The sequence below is a fragment of the Nomascus leucogenys genome, chromosome 1a, assembly GCF_006542625.1.
Source record: "Nomascus leucogenys isolate Asia chromosome 1a, Asia_NLE_v1, whole genome shotgun sequence".
Taxonomy (NCBI): Eukaryota; Metazoa; Chordata; class Mammalia; order Primates; family Hylobatidae; genus Nomascus; species Nomascus leucogenys.
Genome location: NC_044381.1, coordinates 69,573,018 through 69,598,674, shown reverse-complemented (window position 1 = coordinate 69,598,674; position 25,657 = coordinate 69,573,018). Strand labels below are relative to the sequence as shown.

General features: G+C 40.6%; 2 protein-coding genes and 1 pseudogene across 2 annotated transcripts in view; 2 read left to right on the top strand and 1 right to left on the bottom strand.

Moving 5' to 3' along the window:
* Positions 1–1,659: 1,659 nt before the first annotated feature.
* On the top strand, positions 1,660–2,093 carry LOC100585043 (annotated as a pseudogene).
* Positions 2,094–9,291: 7,198 nt separating this feature from the next.
* On the top strand, positions 9,292–25,642 carry GNPNAT1 (glucosamine-phosphate N-acetyltransferase 1). Its single transcript, XM_003267700.3, has 6 exons — positions 9,292–9,526; positions 16,133–16,300; positions 17,317–17,379; positions 18,932–19,059; positions 20,093–20,154; positions 22,366–25,642. Exons 2-6 carry the CDS (start codon positions 16,147–16,149, stop codon positions 22,511–22,513), a joined length of 555 nt encoding a protein of 184 aa, XP_003267748.1. The 5' UTR covers positions 9,292–9,526; positions 16,133–16,146; the 3' UTR covers positions 22,514–25,642.
* The window catches only part of STYX (serine/threonine/tyrosine interacting protein), a 60,203-nt gene continuing 44,610 nt past the window's right edge, over positions 10,065–25,657 (bottom strand). The window contains exon 12 of the transcript XR_004029645.1: positions 10,065–10,439. The gene's annotated coding sequence lies outside the window, so the exon portion shown is untranslated. The remainder of the gene's footprint in view (positions 10,440–25,657) is intronic.

Below are 25,657 nucleotides of genomic sequence, written 5' to 3'. Positions count from 1 at the left end.
AGTGCAGTAGTGTGATCAATCCCACCTCAGCCTCCTGAGTAGCTAGGACTACAGGCTTTTAGCACCATGCCTGGCTAATTTTGTTTTTTATTTTTTGTAGAGATGGAGCCTCACTGTATTGCCCAGGCTGGTCTCAAACTCTTGAGACCTCAGCCTCTCAAAGTGCTGGGATAACAGGTGTAAACCATACTGTCTGGCAGTACCAGCTCTTTAATGCTAAAAACGTTTATTTTTTTTAGACAGAGTCTTGCTCCGTCGCCCAGGCTGGAGTGCAGTGGTGCAATGTCAGCTCACTGCAACCTCTGCCTCTTGGGTTCAAGTGATTCTCCCGCCTCAGCCTCCCGAGTAGCTGGGACTACAGGCGCACGCCACCACTCCTGGCTAATTTTTTTTTTTTTTTTTTTAAGTAGAGACGGGTTTCACCATGTTGGCCAGGATGGTCTCGATCTCCTGATCTCGCGATCCGCCCGCCTTGACCTCCCAAAGTGCTGGGATCACGCGCTAGCCACTGCTCCCGGCCCTAATGCTAAAAACTTTTAAATTGCTTGTAGATATAATATTTTCTGCAACCTGCTTTTTTACATCCTCAACATAGTAAAATGCTATAAGAATTATTAGAGACTGACATATTTAGTAAAGCCATCACTAAGTTTTACTTCTCAATTTACTATTTTTTAAAGATAATTTATTATATGTCCAATCACCCTGAAGGAAATGATACAAAGGGGGGAAAAAAAAAGGATAAGACATGATTAAGAATTTAGCAAATAATTGGAAAGATGAAATTAGCATATGAGAAACAATGATGCAGTAAAAACCAGCAATGTCTGGAGCCAGAGTTAAGGAAGGTGTGGAGAAACAAACAAGTTAAAACATTATTTCTGAGGAGGTACACTGGTAAGATTTTTTTTTTCTTTTTTCTTTTTTTTTTCTTTTGAGATGGAGTCCTACTCTGCCCACCCAGGCTGGAGTTCAGTGGCGCAATCTTAGCTCACTGCAACCTCCGCCTCCTGGGTTCAAGCGATTCTCCTGCCTCAGCCTCCCAAGTAGCTGGGATTACAGGCACCCGCCACCACACCCGGCTAATTTTGTTTTGTATTTTTAGTAGAGACGAGGTTTCAGCATGTTGGCCAGCCTGGTCTCCAACTCCTGACCTCAAGTGATCCACCCGCCTCGACCTCCCTTTTACCAGGGCTACTTGTTTTTAACTTTTTTCATGGAAAATTTCAGACATGTACAAAAATAGTAAAATGCATTTTCAGGCATCACCAAGCCACTCTGACAGTTGTATTTTCTTGGAATGCTCTTCCTCTAAACATAGTCATAAGGCTCACTTCCTCACACCTTTCAGAATTTAACTCAAATGACATTTCAGAGAGGTCTTCTCTGACTACTCTATTTAACAGTGCACCTCAACACTCCTTCTGCCTCTTCCCTTTCCTATTTTTCACCATAACTTTGATCACCTTCTAACATTTTATAAGTTTTTACATGTTTTTTTTTTCTGATCTGTTCACAATCTAATAAACTACACGAAGGCAAGGATTAACAAATGTTTTCTTCACTGATATGTCCTAGTACCTAGAACAATTCCTGATACATAGAAGGGCTTAACAGTCAATGAGTGAACGAATGTTAATATGGGGAGTTGTTAAAAAATAGAAAAATAGGAAGTGGCCCCGTGGCCGGAAGTGGGCCTAGAGCGCCACAGCCCAAGATGAAGCTGGCCGTGGACGAGATGTTTCCCGAGGGCGCCGGGCCCTACGTGGACCTGGACGAGGCGGCAGGCAGCACCAGGTTTTTGATGGACTTGGCAACTAATGAAAAGGCTGTTCAATGTAGACTTTTTAAATGGTTTTGAAGATCTCTTTGATGATGATGACATCTAGTGAGATGCCGTCTGGCTGCAGGCGGGTGCAAGCCCTTCGTACAGAGCCGCGGTGTGAGCCTGCGCAGGGCAGTTTCAGCTGATTTTAAAGAACATGTGGAAATACCTTGAAATTAGGACGTGGTTAACCAAGAAAGGCAAAATTGTACTTGATCACCTGGATGAGGCTGTTAATCTCTGAACGTGACCAGGTTTTGTCTTCACTTCAATTAAAAGAAAGCAATGTCACATGCCAAAAAAAAAATTACAACACAGTTTGGACAATATTATACGATGCTAGGGAAAAAACATGTGGATTGTGACAGAGGTTAAGCAGTCACCAAATATTCTCTACTTTGAATTTCCCTGCTAACTTGGTAGCTAGGCAGGGTTACAATTACTAATATGGCAAATAAATTGTGAGCGGAAGGGAAGTATGTCAATTATGGGATGAGGCAGTAAAAGTTCCATGTGTGATTTTCCAGTCTCTTTTCACTATTCTGGTCACTAAAGATGTCATGTATTTCAGATTTTGACCAGAATAGGGTGGAACTGCCATCAGCCTCCATCTCTGAGTGATTACATGGAGAAAGTGCCCTAACAATTGGTGTAAGACAAGAAAAAAACTTGTGTTAAGCCACAGATATTTGGGAGGTTGTTTGTTATTGCAGACTTATTCTGACTATATGCAAATATATGTACACAAACTAGCATTTATTAAGCATGTACTGTATGTCAGGCACAATGCTGAACACTTTACATATATTATTTTATTAAACCTTCATCAAACTCTGCAAGCCTGTACTATTATGCTGAGACGAGAAAACTGGGACAATGTGAGGACAAATCATTTGTCCAAGGCTGTCAGCTAAATGGAAGGGCTGAAAATGAAACCCAGGCAGTCTGAAGAAACATCTATCAAGCTGTTAACAGTGGTTGATATGGTTTGGCTCTGTGTCCCCACCCAAATCTCATCTCAAATTGCAACCCCCATGTGTTGAAGGAGGGACCTGGTGGGAGGTGACTGGATCATGAGGGCGGTTTCCCCCATGCTGTTCTTGTGATAGTGAGGGAGTTCTCACGAGAGCTGATGGTTTTGAAAGTGTTTGGCAGTTTCCCGTTTGTTGTGTCTCCCTCTTGCTGCCTTGTGAAGGTGTGCCTTGCTTCCTCTCACCTTCTGCTATGACTGTAAGTTTCCTGAGGCCTCCCCAGCCATGTGGAACTGAATCAATTAAACCCTCTTTTGTTTATAAATTACCCAGTCTCAGGTAGTATCTTTATAGCAGTGTGAAAATGGACTAACACGGTGGTTATCTTTGAAGGCAGAAATATGGAGACTGATCACTCTTTGTTCTATATTTCTGTAATATTTCAAAGTTTTGTTTTTTTTTTTTCAACCTCCACCTTCCAGGTTCAAGTGATTCTCCTGCCTCAGCCTCTCGAGTAGCTGGGACTACAGGTGCGTACCACCACACCCGGCTAATTTTTGTATTTTTTAATAGAGACAGAGTTTCACCCTGTTGGCCAGGCTGGTCTCAAACTCCTGGCCTCAAGTGATCCGCCCACCTCGGCCTCTCAAAGTGCTGGGATTACAGGCATGAGCCGTGCCCAGGCTTATTAAGTTCTTAAGTTCAAATGTCTATAAAGGAAAAAAGTGATATGGTTTGGCGCTGTGTCCCCACCCAAATCTCACCTTGAATTGTAATAATCCCCACGTGTCATGGGAGGGACCCAGTGAGAGGTAACTGAATCATGGGGGTGGGTTTTCCTGTGCTGTTCTCGTGATAGTGAATAAGTCTCATGAGATCTGATAGGTTTTTTTTTTGAGATGGTGTCTCACTGTGTCGCCCATGCTGGAGTAGAGTGGCGTGATCTCGGCTCACTACAACCTCCACCTCCTGGGTTCAAGTGATTCTCCTGCCTCAGCCTCCTGAGTAGCTGGGATTACAGGCACCCACCACCACACCTGGCTAATATTTGTATTTTTTAGTAGAGACAGGGTTTCTCCATGTTGGCCAGGCTGGTCTTGAACTCCTGAACTCAAGTGATTCGCCCACCTCAGCCTCCCAAAGTTCTGGGATTACAGGCATGAGCCACCAGGCCTGGCTAATCTGATGGTTTTATACAGGGGAGTTCCCCTGCACATGCCCTCTTGCCTGCTGCCATGTAAGAAATGACTTTGCTCCTTCTTTGCCTTCCGCCATGATTGTGAGGCCTGCCCAGCCATGTGGAACTAGGAGTCCATTAAACCTCTTTCTTTCTCTCTTTTTTTTTTTTTTTGAGACAGAGTCTCGCTCTGTTGCCCAGGCTGGAGTGCAGTGGCACGATCTCCTCTCACTGCAAGCTCCGCCTCCCGGGTCCACACCATTCTCCTGCCTCAGCCTCCTGAGTAGCTGGGACTACAGGCACCCGCCACCACACTTAGGGCTAATTTTTTGTATTTTTAGTAGAGACGGGGTTTCACCGTGTTAGCCAGGATGGTCTCGATTTCCTGTCCTCGTGATCTGCCCGCCTCAGCCTCCCAAAGTGCTGAGATTACAGGCATGAGCCACCACACCCGGCCCCTCTTTCTTTTTTTTGATGGAATTTCACTCTTGTTGCCCAGGCTGGAGTGCAATGGCATGATCCCGGCTCACTGCAACTTCTGCCTCCCAGGTTCAAGCAATTCTCCTGTCTCAGCCTCCCAAGTAGCTGGGGATTACAGGCACCCACCACCACGCCTGGCAAATTTTTGTTTTTTTTTTTTTCTTTTTTTTTTTTTGAGACGGAGTCTCTCTCTGTCGCCCAGGCTGGAGTGCAGTGACACTGTCTCGGCTCACTGCAAGCTCCGCCTCCCGGGTTCACACCATTCTCCTGCCTCAGCCTCCCAAGTAGCTGGGACTACAGGTGCCCGCCACCACGCCCGGCTAATTTTTTGTATTTTTAGTAGAGATAGGGTTTCACTGTGGTCTCGATCTTCTGACCTTGTGATCCGCCCGCCTTGGCCTCCCAAAGTGCTGGGATTACAAGCGTAAGCCACCGCGCCCGGCCGAATTTTTGTATTTTTAAGTAGAGATGGGGTTTCACCGTGTTGGCCAGACTGGTCCTGAACTCCTGACCTCAGGTAATCCACCTGCCTCAGCCTCCTAAAGTGCTGGGATTACAGGCATGAGCACCTCTTTTTCTTTATAAATTACCCAGTCTCAGGTATGTCTTTATTAGCAGTGTGAGAACAGACACACAGCCTCACTCGTAAAAAAAGAAAAATTACAGCTGGGTACAGTGGCTCATGCCTATCATCCCAGCAATTTGGGAGGCTGAGGTGGGCACATGATGGCTTGAACTCATGGCTAGTCATGAGTTCGAGACTAGCCTGAGCAATGTGGTGAAACCTCATCTTTAATAAAGATACAAAAAAAATTACCTGGGTGTGGTGCTGCATGCCTGTACTCCCAGTCACTCGGGAGGCTGAGGTGGGAGGATTGCTTGAGCCCAGAAGGCAGAGGTTGCAGTAAGCTGAGATTGTGTAGCCATATTCCAGCCTGGGCAACAGAGTGAGAATTTGTTTCAAAAAGAAAAGGAAAATTGCTTGAGTTTCACTTGCATTATGGAAATAACAGTGCCCACCTTGTGTCACAGGATTCATATAAGGATCAAATGAAATAATTTATAAACATGTTTAGTGAATGTCTTAGCCTATTTTCTGCTACTGTAATAGAATACCCAAGACTGGGTAATTCATAATAAAAAGAAGCGTATTTGGCTCACAGTTCTGGAGGCTGGGAAGTGCAAGAGCATGGTACCAGTATCCGTTGAGGGTCACCCCATGGCTGAAGGCATCACATGGAAGGAGTGGTGTAAGAGAAAGAAAGACAGGGAGGAGCTGAACTCATCCATTTTATCAGGAACCCACTCCCATGATAACAGCATTAATCCATATTATGTGAGGGAAGAGCTCTCACGACCTAATCACCCCTTAAGGGCCACACCCTCTTAATACTGTACCATGGCAATTAAAACTCAATGTGAGTTTTGGAGGGGACATTAAAACCATAACTGAGAATTATAACTTTAAGACCATATTAAGTATGTAGCATATTACCTTTTTTTTTTTTTTGAGATAGAGTCTCGCTCTGTTGCCAGGCTGGAGTGCAGTGGCGTCATCTCGGCTCACTTAAACCTCCACCTCCTGGGTTCCAGTAATTCTCCTGCCTCAGCCTCTTGAGTAGCTGGGACTACAGGCATGTGCCACTACACCCCGCTAATTTTTGTATTTTTAGTAGACCGGCCTTTACTATGTTGGCCAAGATGGTCTCGATCTCTTGACCTCATGATCCACCCACCTCGGCCTCCCAAAGTGCTGGAATTAACAGGCGTGAGCCACCGTGCCCGGCCTGTACCATATTTCATCCAATCTTAGACACATCCATTGTATGACACACCATTAATTTATATACCACTAGGAAAGAAACAATGTGGCTAATTTAAAATTATAATATCACTTGGAACTTGTAATACCTATGAAACAATTCTTTTATACTTAATTAGACATGGATTGTTATATCTATATAACAATATCCTGTGCAAACATTAAGAGGAAAATATAAATGAAATAAATTGGCTAAGGTATTCTTTTTTTGGGGGGGATGGGGTCTCGCTGTCACCCAGGATGGAGTGCAATGGCATGATCTCGGCTCACTGCAATCTCTGACTCCCCGGTTTCAAGTGATTCTCCTGTCTCAGCCTCCCGAGTAGCTGGGACTACAGGCATGTGCCACCACACCGGCTAATTTTTGTATTTTTTCTGAGAGACAGGGTTTCACTATGTTGGCCAGGCCGGTCTTGAACTCCTGACCTCGTGATCTGCCCGCCTCGGCCTCCCAAAGTGCTGGGATTACAGGTGTTAGCCACTGTGCCCGGCCAAGGTATTCTTAAACTTCTCATTCAGGCCAACATTCCTGAATCACTTCTCAACTCAATCACTGACATCCATGTTTATCCACATAATAGCCTTATTTGTGCCAATGAGAATATTGTTGTTGGTCGGACGCAGTGGCTCACACCTGTAATCTCAGCACTTTGGGAGGCCGAGGTGGGTGGATCACAAGGTCAGGAGTTCAAGACCAGCCTTGCCAACATGGTGAAACCCCATCTCTACTAAAAATACAAAAATTAGCTAGGTGTGGTAGCGTGCACCTGTAATCCCAGCTACTCAAGAGGCTGAGGCAGGAGAATTGCTTAATTGGAACCCAGGAGGTGGAGGTTGCATTGAGCTGAGATCACGCCACTGCACTCCAGCCTGGGCTACAGAGTAAGACTCCCTCTCAAAAAAAAAAAAAAGAATATTGGTGAATGCAGCATTTCTTCTAAGAATCTAGAAAAATAAATAAAAATCACCAAAGGACATACCAATGGTTCCATTAAACCAGAAGTTGAGACTATCTCCTGGTTATCTGGGGCTCCTCATTGCCAAGTGAACCTACAGGCAAAGAAAGGGGTCAACTGTACTGGCCAGAGTGATCGACCTTGTCTATTAAGGAGAAATTGGGTTCTTATGGCCCAGTGTGGGTAAGGAGGAGTATATGTGGAATGTATGAGATCTCTGGAGGTACCTCTTACAAGTCTTGTGTTCTGTGATTTTAGAATTGCTTATGTTTCACTCTTTGCTAATTTATAAAACGTACAGCAGTTTATTGTACAGGATACACTCACTGAAAACATTTGACCAGAAGTGTGATAAGAAAAATGCGGAGGGCCATATGCTTAAGATTAGTAATGTGTATGTAAGTTTTTTTTTTAATTTTTGTTTGTTTTGAGACAGGGTCTTGCTCTGTGGCCCAGACTGGAGCGCAGTGATGCAATCACGGCTCACAGCAGCCTCTACTTCCTGGGCTCAGGTTATCCTCCTACCTCAGCCTCCTGAGTAGATGGGACTACAGGCACATGCCACCATGCCTGCCTAATTTTCAGTATTTTTTTTTGTAGAGACAGGTTTTTACCATGTTGCACAGACTGGTCTCAAACTCCTGGGCTCAAGAGATCCACTTGCCTAGGCCTCCCAAAATGTTGGAATTACAGGTGTGAGCCACTACGCCCAGCCATGAGTGTTTATTTTATTTATGCCTTACATATTCTTTTTTTTTTTTTTTTTTTTTTAGAGACAGGGTCTTGCTCTATTGTCCAGGCTGGATTCAACCTCGTGGACTCAAGTGATCCTCCTGCCTCAGCCTCTGGAGTAGCTGGATGCATACCACCACATCCTGCTCATGCCCTATATATTCTTTTGTATGTATGGGTGTAAAAACAGAGATAAAAACAGAGATGTGGATGCCATCAGCTCACTGATGTTTGAAGTTCTGAGAAAGTATAAATCAGTAAAGGAGTTAACTGAAATTTAAATCTCACAAATGAGCAAAAAAATATGATTTCTGGTATATGATCTATGGGGTTCTTTGAATACTATTGCTTAAGAATAAAATACTTTGCGATTTCAATAAATTGAAAATTATGGTACAAGGCAAGGAAGGGGAGCTACTAGCTATGAGACTTTTGTAAATTATGTAACATCTCTGAACCTCTCTTTCCTCATCTGTTAAAATAGAGGCAAAGTGCTACTTAGGTAAGACACTTCAGAAATGGGGCTCTGAAAAAAGTCACTTTTCTTCTCCTAACGAAAGGTTTCTAAACCTCAGCACTCCAGACATTTCAGGCCAGGTAATTCTTTGTTGTGCGGCGCTGTCCTGCGCATTGTAAGGCGTGAAGCAGTATTCCAGGCCTCTACTCACCTGTGCCCTCCACCATCTGTAGATTCCAATAGCACCTCACCCCAGATGAGAGGCTGAAAATGATTCATACATTGCCAAATGTCTTCTGGGAGGCAAAACTGTTGCAGTGGAGAACCACTGTCCTAACTCCATGTTCATCCAATAAAGGGTTTGAGGGACTGAGAAATGAAACAATAGTCCCGAAGGAGTAGAATGCAGTGGTCCCAACTCCTAGTTTCATGAAGGCAGGAACTGTGACCCAGAGGCCTGGGGATGCGGAGCTCTGAACTGCCAGCTGGTAGGAAAAGTCCTAATTAATGGACTGAATCATGAAGGGAGGGCAACAAGGAACAAATGGAGAGGGCCAGTGGCCGAGCCTTCGGTCTCAGGATCAAAGAGGTCCACACTGGTCACCACTTACGCTGCTGGGCTGACTGCTAGGTAGACGTATCTGCAGATAAACTGAGACAATGACGCGATGGGAAAGGCCTTGGGGAGCGAGGAGGAGGAGCCGGGAGAGGCCAGCTTTGGTCCGGCGGCCACAGCCCCGGGCGCCGACGCAAGCCTCAGGCCCCGCCCCTCGCCCTCCGGGTCCCGCCCCCGCTCTCCGGGCCCCGCCCCTCGCCCTCCTGGTCCCGACCCCGCTCTCCGGGCCCCGCCCCTCGCTCTCCGGGCCTGAGTGGGTTGTGCCTTGGCCTCTGCCTCCGCCCGCCTGCGCGGGGCCCTGCGTGAAGGGGCAGAGGCGGGGTGGAGGCGTTGGCGCTGCCACGTCTGGGCCGCGGTTCCCAACTGTGGCGCGGGCGGTGGAGGAGGAGGTGGGGCTGGCGCTGAAGCCGGATCCGGATCCGGTGCTGTGCACCCTGGTGGGGGAGAGTCCGACGCGCCTGGCTAGGAGCCGACCGCAGGGCCTCTACGGGTGAGGAGGGACCGGGGCCGGGGCGCGAGAGCGGGACCGTGTGTCCTGGGGGCTGGGGCGGGCCTGCCCTCAGGTTTATCTAACAGGTGTGTCTGGTGCCCCGGCGAGGCCCCCGGGGGTGTTGTGTGGAGGAGCCAGGCGTTAATCCTCGCCAGCTGGGTGCACATGGTGTGGAGCGCGGTTCCCAGGAAGTTGAACGCACGCGCGCCTGGAGCAGAGGTTAGGGATGGTGGCCAGCGGTCCGGCCATACGCGGGTCTTGGCCTGGCAGGGCTGGAACTGGGACTGGGGTCGGAACTTCGCTCCCCGGACTTTGGCGTGGGAAATGAGACAGTTGGTCGCGCTCTCTGCAGCCATCGGTTTTGAATGGGCACTAACGTCCCAGGCCCCTTCTCTTCTCCCATTCCCGGGCGCATCCCACGGTGGTCGGAGCCACTGAGGCAGCTGCTCCGAAGACCACCTCCGCACCGACTAGGTCGGCGCTTTCCCCAGGGTACAGAGGGACATCCTTTGTCTCTTTTTCCTAGGCTCCTACCCCTAGAAATACCGAGTAGTGTACTGTGATTTCTGTTGCAGGAGCTGATGTTTATGTAAGCCAAACTAATTTAAAATTTTCATACAAAATTGAACGGGCGATTATAGGATTCGTTTTGTTAGGATAATCCCTCATGAACGAATCCTAGAATGGATCTCAAGAAATTAATTTAGGCAGGATTTGCCAAATAGGGGAGAGAGCGCTAGCTGTATGGTATGATGATGTAAAGATTGGAGTCTGTTGAGGATGGTAATCGAGCTCAAGATGCGGAAACAAGAGGATTCTAGCCCCAAGTCACTTACTTGCTGTGTTACCTAAGGGGCAAGTCTTGGGAGTTCCAGGTGCTCCAGCTTCCTCATCGGTAGACTGGGAATAACGCCTAGATTGTAGAGGGCAAACAGACTATCGGAAAATACTTTTGAACATTCATGCAGTTACACAATTTAATAAATATGGCCAGTTGTGTTAAAAATCATTAACGAAATAGATTCAGAATGGATTCTTGTTATCGAAATTGTTATAAAATGAATATAAAGGAATCCGAAGTCCGCCCCTCCCCCATTCACCTGTACTTAGAAGGTGCCCCAGGAGCTCTTGAGAAATACATAGGCTAGTTTAGATTTGGCCTTAGATTGTGTTTTTAAATTTGTATATCGACTTTTAAAATCTTCATCTCCGGTGTCTATTACTTGTCACTCTCGGTTGCTTCTAGCAGCAGCCTCTCTCCCCATTCGTATTACAATCTGATACAGAGGCTCAGACGCCAAATAGTTGAAGTTTTGTTTAAAAAAATATTCAATTGAGTGAAAAAATACTCGACTGATGTGATGACTAGTGAAAATGAATTTGGTGTATACTTTCCGCGATATTGTGGCAGTTTGGGAATTTTTTTTTTTTTTTTTGTCCTTCTGGATTTTCTGAAATGTGACCTACAGGTAAGTCTTATTCGTTATTCATTCACTAGGCATTGTTGGGCTAGGGTTAGGCTTAAATGGGTCTTCTAAACGCCTGCTAATTTAGCAGTTAATCAGAAAAGGTTCTGAGGAATACTTAAGGAGGGTTAGTGTTTAAAGTTCATCTAAAAACTTTAAAGAACCTAATGATATGATGAGATTCCGCTTCACACAACTGTGCAATTTTATTTGCAGAAATTTCCTAGTTTTGCAGTATCTGGGCACCTGAAGATGCTAAAAGATTATTTATATAAAATTACTTATTTAATTATGTTCTAAACCCCCTTGGAACCGAGTTTCAAGTCATATCTTGCTTCACCTTGCCCAGTACATTAGTTGGGCACCAGCAGAATTTTACTGTTTGAGGATAGAGTGAGCTAAAGTGGGCCTTCAGTATAGCTGTTTTGTAGAACAGCTCATAAAAACATTTTTGATGTTAATTTCTGATTGCCAATAGATTCTTATTTCAATCTGGAATGCTTTGTTTAATGTATTTTCACTAGTCTGATTCCCATTTTCCAAATGTAGGTTCTAAGTGCTGCTTATGACTTAATTTTTAACCCTTCTACAACAATAGGGAATTTATCTACTCTAGTGCATCTTCAGTGTAATGGTTAAGAGCAGAGTCTGAAGTCATACTACCTAGCAGGACTGGCTACATAATCTGTGGTAATCCAAATTAAAATGCAGGGTTCCTTGTTAAAAAACTAAGAATTTCAAAACAGCGGCAGCAGGGTATTAAACTAAGTACAGGGCCCTGTGTAACGGCACAGGTCAGGGGCTTCTGAAGCTGGCCCTGTTGCCTCATTTTGAATCCTCACTCTATTCCTTATTGGCACTCTAACCTTGAGCAAGTTACTGTGCCTGCTTCCTTATCTGTAAAATTGGGATAATAATGATACATCGTTCATTGTATTTTTAAGAGTTAACATATAGAAAGTTTTCAATAAGTGTTAGCCAATATTATTGATTTTTATGATCATTCGTGGAAAAGGACTGTCTCATTAAAGGACAAGAAAATATTAGTATTTCCTGGTTAAAATTCATTATTTAAGGGCTTCATAATCCTAGTTGTTTTCCTGTATACTTCCCTCTCATGAAATTAACCCTATTTTTCATGTTTTCTAGACCACATTTTTATTGTAAACACAGACAACTTTATAGGAAAAAGGAATCTAGTTAAATGTGGTTAAGGTTGATTTAAATTCTCTTTTGAGTTTTCTTTGAACTTTGTGTTTACAACTTATGTTTAATAGCATGACCAAAATGTTTAAATAGTGTGCTGCCTCGAGGAATTTACATTTTTAATACTGTACACATTTCACTTTATTAATACTTAGCCTGTTTATCTACATACCTGAAAAACAATGTTGCTACCTACCATTCAGATGAGATTACACACAAAAACCTCAAGGGTCCAATTTAGACAAAACACTAAAACACGTGGACTCAAATTCATCTATTAAAAACTTGTTTCAGCTGAGCATGCTGGTTCGCGCTTATAATTCCAGAACTTTGGGAAGCTGAGGCTGGAGGATCACTTGAGGTCAGGAGTTCAAGACCAGCCTTTCCAACATGGCAAAGCCCCACCTCTACTAAAAATACAAAAATTAGCCAGGTGTGGTGGTATGAGCCTGTAGTCCCAACTACTCTGGAGGCTGATGTGGGAAGCTGAGGTAGGAGGACCACTTGAGCCCAGGAGTTCGAGGCTGCAGTGAGCTATGATTGCACCACTGCACTCCAGCCTGGGCAACAGAGTGAAACCCTGTCTCAGAGCAGAATAAAACAAAACAAAAAACCTATTTTGAATGGATATTAAACTTGTTAAATTTGAAATGACTGCTTGATCATCACAATTTCTATATTTTCCTTAATATTGTTAGAACTAGGTATAGTGTGTGCAGCATAATTTGAATCATTTTGTGTGTGTGTGGCCGGGGGGACCTCTCAACAGTCTACATTATAAACTACGTTATTCTTTTCTATCCAAGAATGCTAACTTTTGGTATAACATAAATGTAAGAGCCTGTCATTCTTTTTGTAGTCCCTGTAACCAGCACAGTGCCTGATTCATGAATTAAAGGTGAAAAAAATGAACAAGAATTTATAAACTTGAATTTTAAATTTATCGCTAACTAGCATATATCTTATTGAGTACTTGCAGTATTCCGGGCACTGCTAAGTGCATGATTGCATACAGTAATGCATTTAATTCTCCCAGTAATTTCATCTCCATTTTACAAATGAAGAAACTAGATTCTAAAAGCTTAATTACCTTAGTACGTATCACACAGTTGACATTTGAACACCAGGTATGAATCCAAAGCTCATGCTCTTTCTATGCCTAGGTTTAAATCCTGGCTCCACTAATTTTGTGACCTTGGGCAAGTTACTTAACATTTTCTCATGTGTGAAAATGTATATAACCACGCCTAACCTGTAGGATGGTTGAAATAAATGAATTAGTAAAGCTCTTTCAATAGTCTGGCACATAAGAAGTGCTGAGCAAGTGTTAACTTCTGTTGTTAACATCACATCACACTGCCTTCCCATAACTACTATATTGCAGCATTGCTTATATAGTTACATAGGATTACACAGGCAGAAACTTATTATCCATCTTTAAGGAAAAGTTAAGAATATTTGCCCTAAAGCATACTGTGACTTATGAAATAAGGAACAATTGGGAGTTAGGTTATTGGACAAGTTGTTCTCTCATTAAAATATGGCTTCTTTAACTGGATATAGAAATAAGTTGGGGACTGCTTTTTTTGGATCTCTAATCCAAAAATCCAAAACACTACAAAATTTGAAACTTTATTGAGGGCCAACACGATGCCACAAGTGGAAAATTCCACATCTGATATCATGTACAAAAACTTTTCCATGCACAAAATTATTTAAAATATTGTGTAAAATATTTGTGCTATCTGTATAAGGTGTATATGAAACACAAATGAATTTTGACTTGGGTCCCATCCCCAAGATATCTCATTATGTATATGCAAATATCCCCAAATCTGAAAAAAAAAAAATCCAAAACCTGAAACATTTCTGGTCCCAAGCATTTTGGATAAGGAATACTCAACTTTTAATTGTTGGGAAGCATCTGTTTCTTTTAGCAATTCTGTGCTGCACAGAAGCCCCCTGGCCCCAGTTTTATGCTTTGTATGATTTGTTTTTCATCCTTCCTATTGTTACTTCTCTGTTATTTAGTCTCAGTTTTAAAACACTACAACTAGTGAGAACCTGCTCATTTCTAAATGTTCAAAAAAGAGGGGGAAATATCATGATCACTTTTCAATAGCATGAAAAACACTGGCTATTTTTAAGCTGCTTAGATGCAACTGAGAAACTTACACTATACATTTTAATTTTAATTTTTTTGAGACAGAGTGATTACAGGTGGCCACCACCACACCTGGCTAATTTTGTATTTGTAGTAGAGACAGGGTTTTGCCATGTTGGTCAGGCTGGTCTCGACCTCCTGACCTCTGGTGATCTACCTGCCTCTGCCTCTCAAAGTGCTGGGATTAAAGGCACGAGCCACCATGCCTGGCCCACACTACAGATTTTTAGAAAATCTGCTGTGAAAACAAAATCCTGCAGTGTGTGTCTAGCATAGCCAAGGTAAAGTATTTCTGAGAATGCCAAAAAAAATTAATTTGAGCCTGTTCATCAATTTTCTTCTATTCATGGTTCATTGAAGAAAAAAAAAAAAGCTACATACGGCCAGGCATGGTGGCTCACACCTGTAATCCCAGCACTTTGGGAGGCCGAGGCAAGCAAATCACCTGAGGTCAGGAATTTGAGACCAGCCTGGCTGACATGGCAAAACCCCGTCTCTACTAAAAATACAAAAAAAATTAGCTGGGTGTGGTGGCAGGTGCCTGTAATCCCAGCTAACTCAGAAGGCTGAGGCAGGAGAATCGCTTAAACCCGGGAGGCAGAGGTTATGGTGAGCCAAGATCACATCATTGCACTCCAGCCTGGGCAATAAGAGCAAAACTCCATCTTAAAAAAAAAAAAAGGCTACATGCCCAGTAAGTTTTCCTTTTCTTTGAGAGGGAATTTCACTCTTATTGCCCAGGCTGGAGTGCAATGGCACGATCTCGACTCACCACAACCTCTGCCTCCCAGGTTCAAGCGATTCTCCTGCCTCAGCCTCCCGAGTAGCTGGGATTACAGGCATGCGCCACCACACCCGACTAATTTTGTATTTTTAGTAGAGACAGGGTTTCTCCATGTTGGTCAGGCTGGTCTCGAACTCCCGACCTCAGGTGATCCGCCCGCCTCAGCCTCCCAAAGTGCTGGGATTACAGGTGTGAGGCACTGTGCACGGCTGAAAGTTTTCTTTATTGGCAAGTAAGACTAAGAGATTACTTTTTTTTTTTTTTAATTTTTTTCCCCTTGCAATTTCCTGTTGAAACAGATGCCTTCTTGGCTCAATAATAAAATCCAAGAACATAATGTAAAAAATTTAAGAACCCATGAAAAGTCAGCTATTCATTTAGTAGCACCAACCCAGAGGAAAAACATGTTTTAAAAGACCTGATAATAGCCGGGTGCAGTGGCTCACGCCTGTAATCCCAGCACTTTGGGAGGCTGAGGCGGGCAGATCACCTGAGGTCAAGTGTTCGAGACCAGCCTGGCTAACATGGCGAAATCCCATCTCTATTAAAAATACAAAAAAATTAGCCAGGCGTGGTGTCACGTGCCTATAATCCCAGATACTCAGGAGGCTGAAAGAGGAGAATCACTTGAACCCAGAAGGCAGAGGTTACAGTGAGCCAGGATCGCGCCACTGCACTCCAGCCTGGGCAACAGAGTGAGACTGTCCAAAAAAAAAAAAAAAAAAGACCTGATAATAAATAGGATTTTATAGTTTAAAACTTACTAATTTAGTCGCTTAGCCATTTTTTATCTGATAGTAGGCATGATTTTTCTATTTATCTGTAGTTGTGGAATTTAATGTTAGATTCAGGATAGGTTGCAGTAAAATATCTCGCATATCTGCTAAAGAATGCTTCTAATTGCATTAATTTATATTAACTTTCTCAACAATCATAATTTTCCTTCTACTAAATAAAGTGACTTAATATTCAAATTTTTATTTTAGACCTTACTAGAAAAATGAAACCTGATGAAACTCCTATGTTTGACCCAAGTCTACTCAAAGAAGTGGACTGGAGTCAGAATACAGCTACATTTTCTCCAGCCATTTCCCCAACACATCCTGGAGAAGGCTTGGTTTTGAGGCCTCTTTGTACTGCTGACTTAAATAGAGGTAATGTACAAAATCCTGTGTAAAATTAGAGTTAGCCTTCCATTTTTCTCCATAAACATTATGATGCAGATAATTGTTTTTAAATATTTGACTTCTGGACTATTTTTTGTATAATACTTAGTTTTTAAAGTGATGGACACTCAATACCAATGAGTGTGTGTCATGGCTAAGACCAAATATTACTGTGAAATATTTAAAATGACTTAAATACAACATCACTCCTTCCTAATTAAGCCAAAAAGATTTCTCATAAACAAAAATTAAATTATCATGTATAATGACACATAAGGAGGGATCTTAAGAAGCTGGTTGGGGAATGAAGGCGGAAATAATTTTCCTTGGATAAGTTGAAAGGGTTTTTGTACAATTACTTCTTTTTTAACATCTAAATTCTCCAAGTTAACTTCCTTAAACTTTGGTAATTAAAAGTCAACTTTGTCCTTTTCACAATTATCTCTTTGCTAGACAGCCTGAAGGGCCTAATTTTGGCCTAATTATTGAGTGCAGAAAAGTTAAGATTTTCAAAATTCCAGGTGCACTGTTCACATTAATTTCAGGTAACACTAATGAAATTCACTAGAAATTACAATTTTAAAGAGTGTAATCTCAACAGTGTTACTTATACTTTAATTTACAAATACTGCATTTGGCCATATTGCACCTTTAAGTAAAATCAAATCACATATTTGGGAAAATTTGGCACCCTTTGCATTGAACTTAATGTAAAATATAATACATTGAAGAATGTATGTTCTGGGTCTATAAATACTGGATATTAAGGTCAGCACTATTTAAAACATCTTATGCAGGCAGAAGCACTGGTAAAACCTGTTATTTTTGTTATATGTAGTGATTATAGAAGAATAGGGTTCATTTTATTCTAATAATTAAAAGATGATTATAGAAAGTTCTGAAAAAATAATTGCCCATAAGCCCACCTGCTTAATATATTGCTTATTTTCATACTGTCTTCCTTTTGCTATTCTTGTAATTTGAAATCTGTTTTTCAAAACTAGGTTTTTTTAAGGTATTGGGTCAGCTAACAGAGACTGGAGTTGTCAGCCCTGAACAATTTATGAGTAAGTACTATAACCTCTTTTTCCTGAAATAAAGGGAAACATGATTTCATTTTTGTTTAGAGCTGCTGAGTGCCCACTTCTGTTTTTGTTCAAATAGCTGGAAATTATTCAAAGAACAAATTAGCTGTTTTCTTATTTAAATGTTTAATGTGGCTGAGTTGTTCTAGAATCCAAATGTACCAGTAACTTTGTTTTGCAAACTATCTGACTACTTTATTAGATAATTACTGTACCATAGGACCTAGGTGTTAGCTCTAGAAGTTTTTCATTTTTTATTGTAGTATTTCCCTTACTGTGGTTATTTACAGAAATTTCATTACCGAATCAAAAAAGCAAGACCATACACTTTAAATTTATTTTGGGGTTTATTTTTATTGAAGTTTAAGGTTAGCAGGCATCTTGAGTTAGTCCACCCGTCCCCTGCCCCTCTTCTTTTAGACATATGAGAAAATAGTAATTTAGAGGGATCCAAAGACTTGCCCAAGATCACAGGTAGTTATTGCTATGGTGAGGAATAAAACCTTAATTCTGTCCAGCGCTCTACCACTGCTTTTTCCTGTTACAAAGGAAATGAAGTATTATTATCATTACTATTTAGTAATATTTAATAGCTGAGGAATTACAATTCTTCATTTCCTTGTAATAGGGAATTTTGTATTGAATTCTATTTGACCCTCCTGAGAATGAGGACCATTCTCATTCTCATTGTTTATTTTGATTCTGATTTCGTTCTGATTCTCATCGTTTATTTTCATTCATTGAATTTGTTTATTTTTCCCATTTTAGATCTCTATCTGGAATGAGACCATAGAAATTAACAATATGAGACACTATTAGCCTCAATTTTTATTCCTGAATTTTTCTTTGCGTGCACATGAATTAGATGAGAAACATGTTATTTCAGCAATAGTACTGAAAATCCATTTGAGGGGAAGTATCTTTGCACCTATTTGCTATGTGACTTGGAAAAGTTACTTGGAAACAGATATGTTTTTACCTCCTTGCAAGGTGCTCTCAAAGCAAACAAGAGCAACTCATGTTATCACAAAACTTTCCATCACAAAGGGAAAATTAAAATATATTTTGTAAAAATATTTTGAAAGCAAAAGACTAAAAATTCTAGAATTGAGCCATGTAAACATGCTCTTGTTAAAATGTGCAAAGGTTTGTTATATTTGAATATCTATTGAGTATAAAAGTTAAAGAGATCTATTTAAAGTAAATGAAGAAATTGAAGTTTTCATTAGTCATGGAAGTGGCAACATCAGCGATTTACTTGTATTTTAAGTGTTGTTCATCTAAAATAGCTATATTAGTCTTTATTTTGCTAGCAGATATTTTGAATGTGTAGGTTATATTCCAATGGATACTAATTGCTGATATTTCAACTACTTGGTAATATTTTCTTTAGAAATGGAAGGTAAATTACTATGGTAAAACAGCTTTAAACATTTAGTAATTAAGTCAGCTAATCCTAGTATCCTAGTATTTTTCTGGCTCCCCATATAATTGAATGTCTACTATGTAACACTTTGTTATCCAATCTCCACAGAATCTTTTGAGCATATGAAGAAATCTGGGGATTATTATGTTACAGTTGTAGAAGATGTGACTCTAGGACAGATTGTTGCTACGGCAACTCTGATTATAGAACATAAATTCATCCATTCCTGTGCTAAGGTATGTGCTGCTTACAAGTAAAATGGACAGCTGTTTTCTAGCACAACTGACTTTGAGTTTCCATTAGACAAATCTGTTTTCTCACTGATTTTCAGTGCTTCTTATAAATCCCTTTTCCCAGTGTGTTCTGAGAGCTTTAAGAAAGAAAATGTATAACAGTATGAATTGTATGCTAAAGTTGTTCTGTAAGGTGGATCAATTTGGTATAGGCATAGAGAAACCAAACAATTTAGCAGTAATGCACAAAATCCCTAATGTTACTCTTTTAAAAAAACAACTTTGAATTAGCATAAATTTGTTTCCACATGGTAAAGGGTTCAGATTATTTTGTTCTAATTATGATACATCTAATGCATGTAGTGCCCTTTCATCCCTCAATAACTCACATAAAATAGTAAATAAAAAAAGAGGGAGAGAAAACCTTAATTCAGTGAGAATAACGTAGGAACACTTGGGATGTGTTCTATGACACTTAAGAATTTCGGTGGGGTTTCTGTACTAGACATTAATTTTATTTGGATATCTAAAATAACTTGCTAGTAAGCAAGGAGTAGAATGATGGATATATTCATGAAAAGGTTACATTTTGGTGATGTTGATCCTGATGTTTGTCCAAAGACAACGGGCTGGGAAGGTTGGGGACATAGCCAAAACAAGTTTAGGTCACCAGTTGACTCATACTGTTTCCTCTAATAAGTAAAAACATCTTTAAATTATTAACTTTTAATAGTAGTACTCTCATACTAGTAGGAAACAAACTTTTGGGCTAATCAGATTTGCCCCAGCTTCTCTGTCATATTTAAAAACAAAGGAAATGTTCAACTATTACAGAATATTCTATGATCTCTCCTTCTCATAAGTTGTAGAAATACATACTGAAACAGCCTTCACTGTATAATATTTTTTGCATTTGGTTTCTGTTAAGTTCAAGTTTACAAAATATACTACTTATTATCAGTAAATTCTTACCAACTCGTTTTAGCTAAAAACAAAAGTAAATGCTTACTCCTTTAAACATTGTAAATATTTTCAGAGAGGAAGAGTAGAAGATGTTGTTGTTAGTGATGAATGCAGAGGAAAGCAGCTTGGCAAATTGTAAGTAGGCAGAAACAAGGTAACCCTGGATAAATTTTGTTCCAATTCAGTTTCTTAACAAGATACTTGTTTAAAGTTCTTTTTGGCTTCATTAATTTTGAACTCATTCTCACTCCAATAGTTCAGACTGAATTTCATGAAGAAATAAAGTATTATACATATTTTGCCTTAAAGTTTGAAAATTGGAAGGATACTTCTTTATAGACAGTAACATCTTTAAATTATTAACTTTTTATAGTAATACTCGTACTAGTAGGAGATAAACTTTTGGGCTAATTGGATTTGCCTCAGCTTCTCTGTCATATTTAAAAACAAAGGAAATGTTCAATTGTTACAGAATATTCTATGATCTCTCATTCTCCTAAGTTATAGAAATACATACTGAAACAGCCTTCACTGTATATATTTATCTAAATCATTTAAAATAAATATAAGTAAGTGGTATTGATTTATTGCTATTTTATAAGAACTTGTAGTTCTTATTTATTATAATTTTTAGTTTTTGAGACAGGGTCTGTTTTTGACAGCTCTGTCACCCAGGCTGAGGTGCAGTGGCTCAATCTCAGCTCACCGCAGCCTCAGCCTCCTGGGCTCAAGCAATCCTCTTCAACCCCCCAATTAGCTGGGACTACAGGTACATGCCACACCTGGCTAATTTTTAAAAATTTGTAGAGATGGGGCCTCATCATGTTGCTCAGGCTGGTCTCAAACAGTGCTCCTGCCTTGGCCTCCCAAAGTGCTGGGATTACAGGTGGGAGCCACTGTGCCTGGCCCAAGAACTTGCTTTTTAACAATAACTCTTCTGAGTTTTAAGGAATTAACAATTATTAAATATCTGCTTATGTACCAGATGCTATTCTAGGTATTTGGAATACCTCAGTGAACAAAACAGATGGATTTCTTGTGTTCTAGTCCATTTGATTTAATTTATGCTTTTTTTTTTTTTTTTTTTTTAAGAGATGGGGTCTCTTTCTGTTGCCCAGGCTGGAGTACAGTGGTACGATCACAGCTCACTGCAGCCTTGAATTCTTGGGGCTCAAGTGAGCCTCTCGCCTCAGCCTCCCAAGTAGCTGGTTCTACAGGTGCACACCACTGCACCCAGCTAATTTTTTGTAGAGACAACTTTGCTATGTTGCCTTGGCTAGTCTCGAACTTCTGGACTCAAGTGATCCTTGGCCTCCTAAAGTGCTGGAATTACAGGCATGAGCCACTGCAACCAGCCAGTCATACTTCAATCAAGGTCTTTTGTTTTTTTAAAAATAGGACTTTTTAGTCTATTCAATGGGCAGACCCTTCAAGTTTGTGTATCTTTTATAGTTTTTATCCTCTAAGGCACTTAGATCCACACTTTAATACCGGGTTTGGATTCATTAAGAAACTTTGTATAGATGTAGACTTGCTTTGTTTCCACTTCATATTAATTAGACCAATCTTGAGTTAATCTGATACACACCTTCACCAAATATTAACGTAGCTTTAAAAATGATTAAAGAGCAAAGCTGTTATGTACTCATTTTATGTGGGAATGTTGACTGCTCTGAAGTTGTTTAAATAGATTTAAATAAAGAATTTTTACGAAATAATTTTGGTCATTTTTTTTTTAAAAGGTTGAATTTTTAGTGTTAACATACATCTTAAAATTCGTTTTTCTTTTTCAAGACAGAGACTCACTCTGTTGTCCAGGCTGGAGTGCAGTGGTGCAATCATTACTCACCACAGCCTTGACCTCTCTGGGCTCAGGTGATCTTCCCCCCTCAGCCTCTGGAGTAGCTGCGACTTTAGGCATGTGCCATCATGCCCTACTAATTATTATATTTTTTGTAGAGATGGGGTTTTGCCATGTTGTCCAGGCTGGTGTCAAACCCCTGGGCTCTAGCGATCGCCTGCCTTGGCTTCCCAGAGTGCTAGGATTACAGGTATGAGTCATTGCACCTGGCCTTAAATTTCATTTTTAAAGAGGGCTTAGGGTGAGTTTTGTATTTGTCTTATTTATTAGTGAGCTGGAGATTACTAGATAAAAGTGTATTTGACTCTAAGTAAAAATGCTTTGGTGATTTAAATGCTTATCAATTTACATGAATGCAATGGGAAAAGCCATAATCTAAACCTGTTTCTAAGGAAACATAAGTTTCATAACATTCATATTGTTACTAGAATCAATTTTTATTAATAAATGCTATCTCCTCACCCTCCCCGCTTTTTAAATTTCAGATTATTATCAACCCTTACTTTGCTAAGCAAGAAACTGAACTGTTACAAGATTACCCTTGAATGTCTACCACAAAATGTTGGTTTCTATAAAAAGTTTGGATATACTGTATCTGAAGAAAACTACATGTGTCGGAGGTTTCTAAAGTAAAAATCTTGTAAGAAAATTGTCAAAGGGGCTAATGCTACAAGGCTACACTCTTCCTAGAGTTGAAATATTTTGTTGCTGCAGCCGAGTGACCTGCATAAATACTGGACTGAAAAAACATTGTAATACTACAAGTATAATGACATTTAGAAGATTACTTTGGGCTGGTGGGACATGCTGTGAATTTAGATTATAAATGAATATTATAAAGGGGATGATTTTTAACCAAAGGAATATATTTTTAACTTGAATCTTTTCTTGCATTGTATTTTTCTAAAAGTTTGGCTTCCTTTCTTGGTAGTCAAGAGTATGGGTAATAAGGAGTTATATGTCTGCTATCTGTGTTGCTCATTTAAAAAAAGTATACATTGAATAAGGCTGTTTATCACATGCATAAAATTAAATATTTTTGTTTCAAAGAAACATCTCAATACACTTAGGGGTGTACTGTTTCCCACATATTAAGTCAGGGCGGATAAATTAGTTATTATAACTAAACATAGTATAGTCCAACATTCGTTGATCCCAATACAGGCAAACAACCTGGTCAACCTTTTAAAGAAGTAGAAGAAACGAAAATTACTTGACAAGATTAAAAGTAAAACAATTTAAATGTTTTACTAAAAGTTTATATAGTATAGTCTATGTAGATAAAAAGTACCACTTGTCTTTTCTGTGAATTATGACTATTCATTTGTTAAAAACACCTAAGAGCAATTATAGTGGGACATCTAAGGTCCTTTTTAAACAGTGAATTAGCAAACCTCAGCCTATGTGTTTCTATCCTGATTTTTTTTCTTTTCATGGGTATCTGAAGCCTCTGAAGTTTTTTCAAAAATGGAATATCACAAAATTGAATGAAACACAATACTTAAAAATGTATTGTACTAGATTGCCAAATTCATAAAATGTTGATGGAAGCTTTACTTTTTGATGTGATGATAATGGCACTATTCTGGTCATTATCCTATTTTGATTTTATTTAATTTTTTAAAGTTGAAGAATTAAATACTTTAATGGTTCTAATCTTTTGCATTCCATGTTGCATTAAACGTGTTCATATGAGTAGTCTTCTGTAAGAATCACATCTGTGCTTTTCTTGAGTCTGCTATTGAACTATTAGATTAAGTCGTAATTCATAAAATTTTAGTTTAATGTACTTTTTGTAAAACGAAATTGTAAAGAAAATACCAGTGTTTCTCATCCCATTGACTCACACCACGTCATCTGGATTTTGGATTTCCCTCCATGCAGCCAGCTATAGTTGGCTTTCCAAAACAACAGAAATCCTTCACCAATAGAGTGCACTACTTACCTGCTTATAGCCTATACAGACGAACTGATCTGTCCTTCGTGAAACGCAACAAAGCTAGTTCTGTCTTTTCAGAAGTCCTGCAACCTTGGCAAAGAGTAGTTTTATCAAGTAAATTCTGGTAATTAAAAACGCATGTTAAAACATTAGCCTAGTAAGGCCGGGTGCAGTGGCTCACACCTGTAACCCCAGCACTTTGGGAGGCTGAGGTGGGCGGATCACAAGGTCAGGAGTTTGAGACCAGCCTGACCAAAATGGTGCAACCCTGTCTCTACTAAAAAAAGAAAAACTAGCCAGGTGTGGTGGCACGCGCCTGTAATCCCAGCTACTCAGGAGGCTGAAGCGAGAGAATTGCTTGAACCCGGGAGGCAAAGGTTGCAGTGAGCCGAGATCACGCCACTGCACTCCAGCCTGACGACAGAGCAAGACTCCGTCTCAAAACAAAACAAAAAAAATTAGCCTACTTAAAGGCAAAACTAAATGCTTTATTACCTTTCTTACCACTGAACAATTTGAGGTAAAATCATTCACAAGGTTGGTACTTCAGTAAATCCCTTTAAATAGTATTCCTAAGATATCTCTTAAATCCTCCCATCGAAAATAGAATTACAGGTAAGGTACACCATACAAAAATTGTGTCATTGAGGACAATGGTGATCTGTAGTTTTAGCTGAGTATGTTTATGATTTTTGAAGCCATATGGTGAGTAAATGTAAATATGAAAAAAATGCTACATAAAACACTTTTTAAACTTTTTTTTTTAAAACTGCTCCTTGTGGAGCAGGACTACCCCATAGGCAGTGTACCCACAATAGATAGCCTTTTGTTGTTGTTGTTGAGACAAGGTCTCGCTGTTGCCCAGGCTGGAGTGCAGGGGCACAATCACCACGCACTGCTGCCTCAATCTCCTGGGCTCAAATGATCCTTCCACCTCAGCCTCCCCTGTGGCTGGGATTACAGGTGCATGCCACCACACCCAGCTAATTAAAAAAATTTTTTTTGTGGAGTCTATGTTGCCCAGGCTGGTCTCTTAACTCCTAGGCTCAAGTGATCCTCCCGCCTCAGCCTCCCAAAGTGCTTGGATGACAGGTGCGAGCCACTGCACCTGGCCCAGGCCCACATTTTTTAAAGAGACTGTCCCACTCCATCACCCAGGCTGGAGTCCAGTGGTGTGATCATAGCTGACTGCATCCTCCAGTTCCTGGGTTCAAGCCATCCCTCCTGCCTCAGTCTCCCCAGTAGCTGGAACTACAGGTATGTGCCATCACACCTGGCTTTAAATTTTTCTGTGGGGTCTCACTATATTGCCCAAGCTGGTCTCAAACTCCTGGGCTCACGTGATCCTCTGCCTCAGTCTCCAGAGTATCTGGGATTACATGTGTGGGCTACTGTGTCTGGCCGTTCACATTTTTGGGTACTATTTGCTTGTGAAAAGGTATAATGAAGTAGTTATCATTTTTACTGTGTCTCATGTTTTGTATATTTTTGTTTCATCAACTAAGATGCACCGTAACATCTCTGAAATCTGGATATATTATCAATGGTTTGTCATAGTTTTGTTAGCAATACATTGCCTTTTAGTGGTGCCTAAAATAATGGTATAGTTGTGAGGTGATCTTAGATTTGATGAAGCACAGTATGCAGGTAGGCCTAATGGGGGAAGATGGTACTATGAAAGCAAGAAGTATTTTTTTTTTTTTTTTGTAATGACTGAAAGCTGTTCTATGGATGACCTACCCTTTCCTTTAAACACGATTCTCTCACTTCCAACTCCAAACTTGCTCAACTAATCCTTAAAAATAAACTGAGCTGGAATTTGAGGCTTGCCTGGACTA

Coding starts and splice junctions, on each gene's coding strand:
- GNPNAT1 (XM_003267700.3), top strand. CDS start 16,147: ATGAAACCTGATGAAACTCCTATGTTTGACCCAAGTCTACTCAAAGAA. Junction 16,301..17,316: donor TACTGCTGACTTAAATAGAG/GTAATGTACAAA, acceptor TTTCAAAACTAG/GTTTTTTTAAGGTATTGGGT. Junction 19,060..20,092: donor TCATCCATTCCTGTGCTAAG/GTATGTGCTGCT, acceptor AAATATTTTCAG/AGAGGAAGAGTAGAAGATGT.